Here is a 14,282-nt window from a genome sequence, read left to right on the forward strand (position 1 = left end):
TAAAATCCACACAAAGTATTATCCCCCAAGGATATACCCTCATACCAAGTTTGATGTAAAACCACCACACGGTTCTTGAGATATCAACAAAAACAAAACGGGACGTACGGACGTACGGACGGACGGACGGACGGACGACCCGAAAACATAATGCCTCCGGCCACTTCGTTGCGGAGGCATAAAAAAGATCTCCCTCATGTGAAATGAAACCAACGTCTACTCACAAGCTTGGCACGCAAAGAGTGGTGGTCTTCACATTCGTGGGAAGAACAAACTCATTCAAACTGGGTTGGATTAATTTTCTTTTTTTGTGTGTGTGTGAGTGTGTGTGTGTTCCCTTACCTGTCTGCTGCCACCTAGTGACTGGCTGGTGGAGAGGCCAAAGCCGGACGAGGAGGATAGGCTGGCTAGTTGAGAGAGCTGCGACGCTGTCTTGTCCTTGTCTGCATGGCAGATGTATGAAGGGAGGTGGAAGGGGTGGGTTGATAGGAATTATTTACAGTGGGAACGGCAAAATATTTCACACATGAAAGTTTTGGTCATAATGGTTGGTCATAATGGAGCTGGGGTGCCACCTGTTTGCTATTACTCTGATATTCAACCTACAGTCTATCATTTTTGTCTTTGAATTCCAGGATATTTGTATTGTGTACATATATACTTTGCTACATTTTGTCTTCCACACCTCTCGTTTCTCCTGCAGGACTAATGACCTTATGCTTGTTGTCACATTCACACACTCATCTTTTTGATTTAACCATCATACCCCTTTAATTTGAATATTTGATATCTTAACTAAAACTTCACAAGAATTTCACTGCATAAAAAGAGCACCCATACTCAGATGAAATCTGGTAATGCCAATTTTCACAGGTGCCATGGGCCTTCTGTTGAAAATGCAACAATCACAAAGACAAAACTAGTTGCCAGGAGCATCCAAACATACACACATGGGCTAATTACATTACATAAACTTGTACAGAAGAACAAAAAGTTGTTCATTCCCCCTCCCCCTTCCCTGAAACTATGGCACTCAAAACAAAGAAGAACATAATCGGGTGGGCATATACTCACTGTCCATTGACTGTGCTGAAGTGGGTTTCTGTGAGCTGAGGTATGTATTGGTCTTGATGTCACTTTGGTTTGGTAGGGGGATTGGTTCCGGTGTCATCTGGAAAATAAAATACAACAATACAACAAAACCATCAGACAAGAAACCCAAGTTTTCCCCCAGGCACGCTGTTGGAAAACAAATCATAGCTTTTATTGAAATCATAAGCAAAATCAGAAATAAAGCAAAACCACACACACACACACACACAAAATGATTGCAAATCCATTTTTTTCTTTTCACTGCCAAACAGGAGGCTGATGGTCACAAACTTGACAAGGTAATCTTAATGTTGCTGACTGATGTAATGGCAGGAGTAACATGGGTATGCACCAATGACTAATGAGATCTTCATACAATTGGTTGTGTAACAATTAACATCAGAGCACAAAGTGTCTCTTGCCTTCTACTGACGAATGGCCAGCATGGGCCTGCAAATGATCAGAGATTGCTGTGTCGCAACGTGAACCTACCTGCTTCTGTTGCGTGCTCTGACCATAGTGTTGCGGCGCTCTTTGCTGCGATTGGTCCAATGACTGCTGCGAGACACTAGAGGGCGTGCTGACTGTACTGGTGAGACCTCCTGGCGCCATGCCTGTCGACGTAGCATATGGAGGCTCACTGCTCTTGCTATACGGCATATGGTTTGCACTGGTCCCAGATGAATTGACACTGTTGAGCCAGAAGACAAGTAAATACTTAATACTACATAGTAGTTAAAGTTTTGAAATATTCCTGTGATAGGACTGTTTATAACCTTCTGTGCCTTATGAAAAATGACCATGCAAAGTTAAAGGGATGGTACAGTTTTGGTTTTTCTGTGTTTGCTTGTGAGATAATGAGAAACCTCTAATGAAATATGAAAGAACATGTAATTCTTTAAGAAACTCACAGTTCATACGATGAAAATTGGTCTTGAAATGGCTGAGATATAAAAAAAAAGCGATCCCAATAAAATGCAACAGCCTACGACTTTCATTATGATCTCTTTTACTTTGTTTTTGGATATCTCAGTCATTTCAAAACTAATTTTCATCAAATAAACTTTCAATTCCCCCCTTTGAATTGTATGCTCTTTAACATTTTAAAGAGTGGTTTCTAGATATCTTGCAAAATGTTAAAAGCTGAATCCTCATTAGTTAATAGCATGAACATTGAATCATTCCTCAACTGTAATCTCACAAGAGCTGCTCTGTTTAGTCGACCATGAATTGAGTCATAAATGCACAGCAGCCCGTATGAGAACAGTTGGTGAGAATCAAAATTTCAATTGTCCAAATTCATGCAGAACAAACATATAGCAGAACTATCTTTATTATCTTATTATATTGTCACTTACAGTCCCATACTTACAATGCTGCTGGACCTTCCATTGAAATCCCCCCCCCCCCCCCCATTATTTATACTTTGATGGTTACTAGAACTATACAGCTATTCTTGTTACATCAGTCTTGTATATGCTCAACCTTACAAGACTTAAAAGTGACATTAATATTTTATATCATGTTTTTGTTCTTACATTTTGTTTAGTCAAGACTATAAAATGGCCTCTATAAAATCTAGGACATGGGCTGTCTCATTTCAAGCATCAACAAGCCCACTTGTGCTTGAGGCCCTCTCATACCTCACAAAGGAAGGTTACTATCAATAAAAGGCAAGCAAAAGATGTCTCAGAACGGAAGCAGGTAATACATAGGTCTGAAAGGAAACTTCTTCTGCTGGCTGTAGGCAACAGCACGTAGGGGATTTCTAACAGCATTATATACCAAGAAGAAAAGACAACACAAACAGAATTCCGAGGAGAAAATTTTCAGGACACCCCTGAGAACCAACTCCTTCTCCTAAAATGTAAGATTTGCGGATACGATACACAGCTTCTGGGGATGATGTTCTGTACCTGAAAGCACTGTTGGCAAGTCCTCCCGTCGAGGAGAGGGTCGATGACAGCGAGACGGACGAAGGCATGGAGCTCGACGACAACCCAAAGTCCGACACGGCCGGGTCCATGGCGATGTCCATGGCGCCAAACTGGACGTCGAGGGTGCCCAGACTGCGGGCCGAGTTGGGCATCTCCACGGCCGAGGCCGGGATCTTGGTGGAGGGCGGAGGCAGCTTCTTCCGGGCGGGCTTGGACTGGGTGGGTGCCCTGGTGGTCACTGGCATCTGGCTACCACCTTGTGACTGGTCCATACCCATCTGTGGTCACAGGAATGAAAATGACATCAAGTATGTTACCTAAAGAGGAAGACTTTTCTGACAAAGCTAGCCCACTCTACTTGACAACTTCTTCTCAGCTGCCTTCATAGTGACACATGGACACTTACTTTAAGCTTTATTTGACAGAAAACATAATGCAGTAATAGATTAATCCTCTGTATAACATTCCTGGGTTCAGTGATATCAAAAGTGCAACTCTTGTTTGCCAACATCTAAATGTTTAATTTCAAATGACAAGAATAACCAAAGACAAAAGTTCATCAACTGCCTGTTTAATCTCATTCTGCTACAAACACATCATGTGTTAGCCAATACAAAAAGAAATAGTGGAACAAATAAGCTAGACAAACAGAATTTGCACTCTTGGAAGAGGTTGACAACCTGCATAATATCATAATACAATAGTAGACGAGCTCACCTGGACTTGCTGTGCTGGCTTGCCTGGTGGTTCTGAGCCTGGTATTGAGTTCATGCTGGGTGGGGCTTTGGGGTCCCTGAACTGGCTGAACACACTGCTGCTACTGTCCCTGGCACTGGACTGGTCACTCACACCTCCAAGGGATGTGGTGGGGGGCTGCACCGATTTGCCAAATAACGCTGCCAAGTCAATGCTGTCAAACAGGAAGTTTTGACCAAGGTGTGAGCAAGCAATGAATCAACAGCACTCAAACTGCTGTACAAGCTGTTATTTTTGCAAGGGTTTGATTTTCGCGAATTTCGCGAATCCCAGTTGGATCGCGAATTTAACAACACGTGAATATGTCTCAATGCCCTTGGGTGATAGCGCATTAATGTTAGCGTCGGTGCCAATTCGCGAAAACAACAACTCGTGAAAATGTCTATGATCTCCTCATTCACGAAAATATCTGTACACGAAAGTAACAGCTTATACAGTGTCTAGTCCACAAACATTTCATAATGAGAACAAGAATTCATGTTCTAATTTCATACTTTATGTTACTCATCCATGGCAGGCAGCAAATGTTAGATACAGTATTGGGACAAAGAGACCATTTTCCTTTGGAAGAAACTTTCTGCAGGGAAAAAAGTTTATGGTTCATTGATGCTGGACCATGATAACCTTTTGATATATTATACATATGCAGTCCTGACAGAAAACCTGAGAGCATACCACACAACATGAGTGCTTCTTCTACCTGTAACTGTCAAGAACCCCTGGTCAAATCTTGCAAATGTTTTTGACAGGTGGTTCCTTACCTTCTGGACATGTCAGGCATGGTGGTACTGACTCCCTGTCCCATGACGGTTGCCCCGCTCAGGCTCCCTCCTACACTCATCCCAGGCGCTGGCTGCCCCATGCTGCCACCCGGCTGCACCATGCCGGCCTGGGGCTGACCCATCCCCGGCATCATGCCCCCGCCCGGCTGTCCAATGTTCCCTGGGGGTGGGGTCGGCCTCACGGCATTGGCAGGGGGTTGGCCTATGCTGCCTCCCGCCTTCATCCCGCCGGCACCACTGCCGACGCCCATTCCGCCGCTGTTACCCATGGGGCTGCTGCCACCCATCCCGCCGCCGGTGCCTAACGAAGATTGAACGTCCATGGAGTGGGACGGGGGAGGGGGCATTCCCTGGTTGGGGAGGCCGGTTGACGGGGGCTGTCCTACAGGGTTTTGCATCTGGGGTGGATTGTTGGTGATGGGATCCAGGGGCATGGGCGGCACAGGATTGGAGGAAGGGGTGAAGACCTGACTCTCCGTCAGCTGAAAGGGGGTGGGGGGAGAAAATAATAATTATAAAGAGGCACGAAACATATATCAAAACACACATCAATAACAAAAGCGTTTCCCTACTTACAATGCCATACTTCTAGTCTATTGCGAACATGAAAGGAGGACTGTGTACAACACCGTTAGAAAATTGAAGAACTTGTTTAACGCAGGTAAAAATGTGTTCTGTATTGTTTTGTGTTGCTTTCTACAATCTAGCCTTGATGTGTACTGATGAAATGCAAGATTTGATCTTTGAGAACTCATAACCAGGCACAAAACCTCTGAAGATGCTATCATTAAACCACAGTCATAATGACATGAATCCAAAGACAAGCAAACACCTTATGGGCACGATCTTACACAATTACCATTTTGGGATAGCATTTTTACCCACAGACCAACATGTCAAATACAGGTCTATGATTTTATTTTCAACAACTAAAGCATAGTGCCACTATAGACAAAAACAAAACAAAACTAGAAAAGCACTCTGAGAGCGCAGACCTCCGCTACGCAGCTACTCATACTTTCCATAATGATCTTGTTCTTCCATAGAGATCAGTGATTTCCACCCATACTTATGCTGAAAATTGCCCGATTTGAAATTCCCAATATAGAAGCCTTTGTTACGTCATCAGTCCTCAGCTGTGCGGCGCGCCTCCCCCTAGGCAGCAGAAACTAGAGCACACAATTTAGTGCGCATATGAAAACCTAAAAAATGAGCAGCTTGAACTCCCACGTTCAATGACCCTACCTGCCAAATTATCGAAAATCCTTCATAAAATCCATAAAAATTTCAGGATCACTACCAAAATTTAATCATCAGTTCCTTGCGTCATTCTCAAGCTTTGCTGCAAGTTTCATCCAAATCCGTTTACAACTTTTGCGCATGGACAAACAAACATACGGTAATGAAAACATAACCTCCTCCCTTGGCAGAGGTAACAAAACAGAGAAACCCCTGCACTTGAAGTAAGTATATCGCCAGCTGCTGAAGTAAAGTTAGGGAGTTAGGGAGGAGATCATTGGGGTCAACTCACATCACCCGTCCAATCGTCGGTCCCCCATTCCTCTGTGGCCCAGTCACCCGTCTTAGTGGCAGGCTGGGTATTCGAGTTAACTGCATCGTCCCAGGCTGCACATTTGAGAATAGAAAATGTTAATGATCTTACGAGGCTTGTTTTGATATATCAGAAACCACGTATCTGTGGTTTGGTACTATAGATTTCTATCACAATTGTTTACTTTTAATTCTTAGTATTTCATGAGGTGGAATGAATTCTCCACTTTACAATGAGGTCTACTTTGGTTGCATACATTGTTTATTTCAGTGGGAGAATTATGAATATCTCTTAATTCAAACTGCTCCATGGATCAATAATGGATAGTACAAGATTACAGTTAAATATCTTTGTCTCGAGGCGGGATTTGAAAACATTTGTTTTCCGATTTAGGGCAGATGTAATGAAGTTAACCACTCTGGCATTTTTTAATATACGATACATAGTAGACCTCAGCATTGTCAATAAGAAGAGAACAAGGCAATGATTTTTGCAACAAAATTACCCCAGGCCATGAATGGACAAAGGACTATGGACAACTTTCTCCCACTTGTAACTTGTATCAAATAATCTGTAAGGAGTAAAATATCAGAGCGCTGATTACATAAATTAGTGGATTCATAACATAAGCGTTTACGTGCGAGCAGGCTGAAGAGGTGAAAATTTGCTTCCAATAGAGATTTACCAAAATCAAATGAACCTCTTCCAAAAATCTCATGGAAGTGTTGTCTGCAGGTTGTCTACCTCAAGGATCTCACTGGTGGGTATTTGAACAAAAAGTCTGTTTGATGCGCCTAAAGGCATCCATATTGCAATAAGGAAAATGCAAAGTTTGGTGCCATATCAATCCTATTGAAAAATGACAGTTCTTTCATACTTGCACATCTTATCAGCTTACTCGTCCATACTGTTAAACTCACATTCTGTTTCTGGCGGATTTCTCCATACGTTATCTGTCGACTTGAATGCATCCTCCTCTTGGAAATTCCTACACATAGAGACAAAGAGAAAATAAAGATTGCTCCAGTTCCTTTTTGTATCCGAGCATATTTCTCTTATTCATTACAAAACATTAAAAGAATGACAACAGTTTCATGCAAACTTGGTGCGGATACAACAGAAACCCAATAACAAATGACAGACATCCTTCAAAAGACAGAAATGCAATGACATATGACAAACAGTCTGTAGAACAGAAATTAAATGAAAATGACACCATCAGGGCTTTCAGTGAGGCCTACTAAATATGCTGAAGGGAAGAATCTTGTGCACGCTTCATACAGTGATTTTTACCAAGTGTATCTTAAAAATAACGACAAGTACCATGGCACAACAATACTTGCATGAAGTTAGGGTACAAAAGACAGATGAAGTCCTGGAAATACTAATGATGCCAACTTGGCAAGACACAAGATACACAAACTTACCCAAATTTAGAATTTGTGAATGACCGCGAACCACCACCTCCTCCACGATTTGATCGTCGAGATGGACCATTCATTTCTGTAAATAAAAGTAGTAAACACATTACTGATGTTTCCATAGATCTAGATTCAGCTAAAGATTCAAATAAGACAGGTAGCAATGGCAAAACTCAAGGTTTGAGGGAATTGAGGTACATACACTGTATATGAACTACTGAGAATTTGGCCTGAGCATTTGTTAGTGTCCAAATTTTTAAATGTGAAGGGCAAACTACACCATCTACAGCATAAATAAGGCAAGATTTCAGATGTTTACATGCAGGATTAACTGACATGAGATCGACTGGATTGCAGCAAACCCCACTATTAATTAATGCCATTTCATTTCTTTTCCCCTTGGTTTCTAAAAAGTTTGGGGCATTTTGACAAAATTTCTATGTCCAAAATGAATCAACAAAATATTCTCCTCCACTCATATACTCCTGACTGCATACCGTCAGTATAATCTTTAAAAGGTATACTTTATGCAAATAATTTCCTACAGAAGAAATAAAAAAACTCTATTCACATTGTTGGATTCTTCAGTAACACGGCATGACGGTGAAAGCCCACATACCTGCATTGCGACGGCCACGCCCCCTGCCAGACTCGTTGCGACTGTTGCGATCACGATCGTGTTCACCGTCCCTGTCTCGCCCTCGCCCTGAACGAAAAAACAAAAAACGAACCGCACACACATCTAATGTATTCCTATACGATAGCACTGACAATATCCGTAGTTTATCATCGTGGGGCATACCATAATCTAATGCACAAAGCTTATCCCAAGAATGCTAGACTCCTGGTCGAGATGATTTTCCGGATGAGACAGCTGAGCTGAGAAGGCTTTATTTTCATCATCCCTCACAGTGCATTTTATATCTATGATAATTGTTCTGAGGAATGTTGGTGCCATGTTGCTCAAACATTTCTGCAACATATTCCAGATCTCATTACAGAGTCTGCAACCTTAATGCCACTTGGTAGTCGGCATATTTCTGTAGATTTATAACTTGGCACAATGCATGTCACGAAAAACAATTGGGCTGAATGATTGGGGACATTAGCAAACTAAGAATTCCGTCGTCACGTATGTTGCACCTAGTATTTGTATCACAGCAACAACAGACTGATAAAGCTTTCCGACTATCGTTAGTTTTGGGGTTATTTTTCCTTTTTACAAAAGCTATTACTATGTAGAGCCATGTAACAAACATGTTGGAAATGAAAGAACAATCTACTAGTATAGGCAGTTGTAAATCCCCAGCATGCTCAACTAGACTGGCTAGAAAAGAAAAAAGCAATTGTAGATCAAAGTGACCAGTAGGTCATTGCTCTGCATTTAAACACCAAGAGTGATCAGACAGGGGAAAAGTTCTATATTTGATGGATTTGACATTGTGATCCATCCTTGTGACATTTCTCCAGAAGCCCCGTTTATCTTGGCTATAGGCAAAAACTCAAACACAATGTGCATTATACACAGGTCTTGTGCTGCAGTACAACATTGATTGGCAAGTCCCATATGTGACAGTGTGAAACCCAAAGGTACAATCCCGCAGTACACAATGATTACAACATTATACACACGTCTCCAACATTGGTCTGCAGATATATACTCAGATAGCACACCAGAGTTACCTTCCGACACATTCATTCACTCAACATCACTTGGGACAAACGTGAGAAGAAAGCTGTGTTTAACTCTTTATGTGCCATGGCAGAAACCCCTGTGAGCCACATTATTCTGAGACACCAACCTAGTCATGCTTTGAGAAAACATTCTGGGTTTTTTTAAATCTATGTTACTTTTATAGATTTCTGTTAAGCTGTAAATGTAGTGAAATAAGTTGTAGAGAAAATGTGAAGCTTTGCTTTGGTGTAAATTTATGTCATCTCTATGATTGTTTTTCTTTCAAATGACCAATAGCTACATTACTGTAAAGGCATGACTTTTGAACGGAAAACAGTAACGGAAACTTAGAATTTGCATGCAAATCCAGTAGGGAACACCGCTTTCTGGAAAATCCCCACATAATATGTAAGCTATATGTGGGAGGAATGAATCGCGAGAAACGCTTTCATTGTATTGTGACATTTGGCGATTTATCGATCGGTTTGGGCGGGTTTGTGCGTTTGAGCAGAATATGCGAAGTTGGCATGCCGTCGACTGAGTTGGGCGTGCGAATGTGGCACATGAAGAGTTAATCAATCTGAAAAGACAAGACCCTAACAACCACAACAGAGGGGACAACAAGTTCAAAGCCGTTGTCATTGAGTCAATCAAACATGTTTTGTTGTGGTCTACAACATGCTACAAGAGAATGTGCCATTGGCTACCACCACCGGAAACCAATTACCAGGGCTCGTCTATTTTGGTATTGTCATTGAAAGCCCATCAGCAGTAATATACACTGTGAGACTGTCTCTCACTACTTAAGCCAGAGTATTGGATGACAAGCAGAACATGAACATCCTGCTAAATGTCACACAAAAAATGAGACTGGAGTTGTTTGTTTTTCTACGAGGATATTCTACACTATGCAATGGAAAGGAGAGAGAGAGGGGGAGAAATAAGAGAAGGCAATCTTTTTAAAAATCCTCTCTCTACATCTTTGGTCATATGAATACCAAGCACGAAAACCTTCACTTTCGGTTAAAATGCAATGTCATTGAAAGCCATTTCCTATATCCTTGACTAAGATGGATAAAAATAATGTAAGGTAAAACTGCTCTCCAACCAGTTATGCCACTATGTCATGTCACAATTCACTTGGGACTATGTTCTACTTATATTGACACAATGGCAAGTAGAAGCTAGTTTTTTGATGCATGCACCATACCAATCTTATGAGGTTTGGCACGCATGCAAACAAATTTGATGGACTCTTTAATAATTCTTGACTTATCCTATAAATGAACACTTCTATAAATGAACACGTTGGGCAGATTGCCCAATGAGGGTATGACCCAAAACACACAGACTCCTGCATCTGTGCCCAAAGAGCTAATGAAGAAATAAAGGGAGAAAAATGGACAGCAGCGAGGATGTTTCTGGTACAGAAATAAAGGGCAACACATAATATACTACACAAAATACAGTCAATCAATGACAAATACTTTTTTTCAAATTCATGAAATTCTTCCGTTGAGATGTTTTTTTCATTGCAACTGATTGACAAATTGCCCTACTTCGACATCGATGTAGGGTTATTTGTCAATCAGTTGAAATGAAAAAAAAAAAAACATCTCGACGGAGGAATTTCATGAATTTGAATAATTACGCAGTACCCGCAGCATGCTATAAGGATTAGAACCAACACTTGCTGCCGGGGGAAAGCTGGACGGTCTAGTGGAGATGACGCCTGTCCGGAGATCAGGAGGTCGTAGGTTCAAATCCTGCTGGAGTACGTACGCCCATGATTTTTATCATGGCTACTACTATAACACTGACCAATTCAGTGCTTATTTGCGTCGATGTAGGGTAATTTGTCAATCAGTTGCAATGACAAATACTTTTTTATGCCACAGCGATTAACAAATCACTTCCACTCACCTCTGGTCATTCTAGGCGGCAGGTTGCCCCTCCCTCCTCGCCCCCGTCCGCGACCAAAACTGCCCTCTCTGTCACCGCCCTTGTCGTTCCCGTCCCTGTTATCCCGACCGTCCCGGTTGCGGCCCCGCCCGCCCCTCTCCCGGCGGTCGTCGTCCCCCTTGTGGTCTTTGTCGTGGTTGTTGCTGAAGTCTGAATTGCGTGCAGATGGCGCCGTGTTACGACCCTTGTTCTTTTTGCTGCTGATCGTCTCCCATTCATCCTTCTGTGATGTGCAAAGTCAGACTCAAATCACATTTCTTGCAAAACTGCCTCAAATATCAACTCACACGCATTAAGCTGTTTTTCATCTGATCTAGTCTTCACGACATTACAATTATTGTAAATATCCAAGATTTTACTTGTAGGCTTCATTTCATTCATCTTTCCCCCCCCCCCTTTTTTTTTAGTGAGGTGGGTGGGGTCAAAACAAATCAAGATTCTTTTAGGACCGTACACAGTGAACTCGTATACAAGCATACAAGGACAGAGATTATCTGAAGTCTGTACAGCCACAGATATGAATATGAGACTAATGAGTGTGCTTTTGTAATTCTCACTGTCGCATATAACTGGTTTCCATAGAAACTTCGTACTGACCCGACTGCCCTCCTCACTCTCCAGCAATAGAATGATGGCCTGTTCTGTGTCGTAGTTACTGTCGTGAAGCGCCACCATCACCTCATGCTCTGATCTGTTGGTCAACTCTCGCACCTGTACAAAGAGAAAAACACACAAAGAAACAAGTGCATAAGGTACAATATACAATGTCAGTATACACGTGTAGTGTGATTGAATCGAGGTTCTCTGATGAGGATTCTTTGCTTCGTGTAACATGACATGGATACTCATGGGCTTTACAAGATCTGAACTTACATGATATAGATACATCCAAATCATGACCTTCAAAACCACACAACCATTCATTAATGAGACATCCAGTACAATTGTACATTAGTGTAGAAAATATTCCTATAGTTTACAGAATGATTTTAAGTATTAACCCCCTTAACATGCATCCAGAAATAATCATGAACAAGAACGATAGAGAAGTTTGACGGCATAAACTGTAGAACAGGTGACAGCATACAAAAAAAAAAAGTTTCTTCCACTTGCCCTGATGTTCCTTGAACCCAGGGCAAGTGGGCAAGTTGGTTTATAGCACCTTGCTTACTCTACACAATACTTCATCCCTTAGAATACAAGTTAACACTGAAGACAAGGAAATATTGATCTGTAGTGAGTGTTTGGTATGGATGTGCAAAGGCTACAAGTGTAGCCATACAATGTACATGTACTTTAACAACTATGGTCAAATTCACAGCTACATATGTATGTCCTTAAAGCGACTACAACTTAAAATACAATATACAAAGAAATAAATGTCTAATCATCTTCTTCACCACTGGGAGTGAAGTTTACCAAGTGATTACAAGCCAAAGTGCAGTGATCACAGGATCTGACAAAATCCACATGAACTTACAGTGTGCCTCATTTTGCAAACATTTACCTGAACAGAAAAGTGTTATTGTATGCATGTTCAAAATGTCCGTTCTACACTTCCTCTGCACCCTGATTTCCCCCCAAAGTGCAACATACAATGTACATTGTAAATCTTTTATGTGTTCCTGGCACTTGGCAAAACATCCCTATATTTCCATTCTTTATGCCCCCACAAAAACTTGATTAAGCTGTAAGCTACAACTAACTTGGGTGCAACAATGCAAATGTTCCACTTTAAGGCAAGTGTGACATAATGAGGACCGAGAGGGAAGGAGAAGGCTCGTGTTATCGCTATTTTCAGGCTGTAAGTGTCAGGAAATCTCAGCTTGAAGAGATGGTAGTTTTGGTTGAGATGAGGATTCAGATTTCCAGCTTTTGGTGGACATAATCAGAAACTACTTCTTAAATATGAAAGAGCACACAATTCTAAGAGGAATTCAAAGTTTATTTGATGAAAATTGTTTTTGAAATGGCTTAGATATGCAACAACAAGGAGGTCCTAATAAAAGGTGGGTCGTGGGACTACTTAATTTTACTTTGTTTTTTGATACCTCAGCATTTCAAGACCTATTTTTATCATATAAACTTTGAATTCCTCTTAGAATTGTATGCTCTCTTTAATATTTCATAAGTAGTTTCTCATCATCTTGCATTAAAGTTAAAATCTGAATTCCCATCCCACCCAAATCTACATTGAATATCATCCCTTAAGTGATAAGGAAAGTGAGCTAGTGTATTCAGCACGATAACATGGTTTATGAAAGCATGCATTGCACAGTGTACATTCATCACAATTCTTTTAAACTTTAATTTGGCCCGCTTAAAAACAAAGTTAAATTTTGTATTCATGTTGTCTTCATTACAGTGTACAGTGTAGACCCATTTGTGTAACTATTAAAGAGTTAATAGTACGGAAGATGTTCATCATCGTGGTAGAATCTGAAAGAAAATAAAGTAATCGTTTGTCACACGAAGCCAGGTAAACACAAGGTATGCGTACGACGTTTCGGCTGCGAATTCTGCTGGCCTTCATCTGGCAAAGTAGACCGAGCGCTGCAGTGCATGCCTATTTATATGGCTCTTGTATTAAAGAGTTCATGACAAGAACAACTGTACTTCTCTTACAGTGACTTATATCTGCCCCTGCTCAGTAACAGCCCACAGGTAATGTATTTACAACTCCCTATCATTCATCAGGATTACCCACTGTGAAAAGGTGGATTGAATGTCATTATGTTTGGATAATGTCCTGCACATTTACACTTTGAAAATCTTCTGTTGTAACCATACCCTGTCTGAGCACTTATTTCTATTGCAATACACACTGATGGCTCTGTGTGTGTGTGGGGGGGGGGGGGGGGTTGTGCTGGCACAGTACAAGTTCATGAAAACTGCAAACACTGCAGCAAACTGTCTGCTTCTGATTTGGAACATGTCATACAAACTTCCTGAAACACAACAATAGAAGCAGACACTGTGTCCTGTGGCTTTGCTTGAATGTATAAATGTGCACTGCGGGGCACACATCTTTCAGGCAACAACAGGGAACAATTCTGTAACAATATGACAATATTTACATGTGTATACTGTATTTGTGGGGAAGGT

The 14,282-nt window shown here is 41.3% G+C and overlaps 1 protein-coding gene across 2 annotated transcripts in view; it reads right to left on the minus strand.

The window, feature by feature from the left end:
* The window catches only part of LOC139720348 (uncharacterized), a 49,871-nt gene that overhangs the window by 13,164 nt on the left and 22,425 nt on the right, over positions 1-14,282 (minus strand). For both annotated transcript variants that reach the window (XM_071631715.1, XM_071631714.1), the window contains exons 4-15: positions 11,775-11,888; positions 11,139-11,400; positions 8,160-8,246; positions 7,547-7,622; positions 7,040-7,107; positions 6,099-6,193; positions 4,547-5,049; positions 3,747-3,939; positions 3,009-3,307; positions 1,585-1,783; positions 1,075-1,171; positions 343-443 (exon numbers count right to left, since the gene is read on the minus strand). In XM_071631715.1, the coding sequence (XP_071487816.1) occupies positions 343-443; positions 1,075-1,171; positions 1,585-1,783; positions 3,009-3,307; positions 3,747-3,939; positions 4,547-5,049; positions 6,099-6,193; positions 7,040-7,107; positions 7,547-7,622; positions 8,160-8,246; positions 11,139-11,400; positions 11,775-11,888 (2,094 nt within the window). The remainder of the gene's footprint in view (positions 1-342; positions 444-1,074; positions 1,172-1,584; positions 1,784-3,008; positions 3,308-3,746; positions 3,940-4,546; positions 5,050-6,098; positions 6,194-7,039; positions 7,108-7,546; positions 7,623-8,159; positions 8,247-11,138; positions 11,401-11,774; positions 11,889-14,282) is intronic.

The sequence above is a fragment of the Diadema antillarum genome, unplaced genomic scaffold (assembly GCF_040938485.1).
Source record: "Diadema antillarum isolate AM-2024a unplaced genomic scaffold, OU_Dant_1.0 scf00000127, whole genome shotgun sequence".
In the NCBI taxonomy this organism is placed as follows: domain Eukaryota; kingdom Metazoa; phylum Echinodermata; class Echinoidea; order Diadematoida; family Diadematidae; genus Diadema; species Diadema antillarum.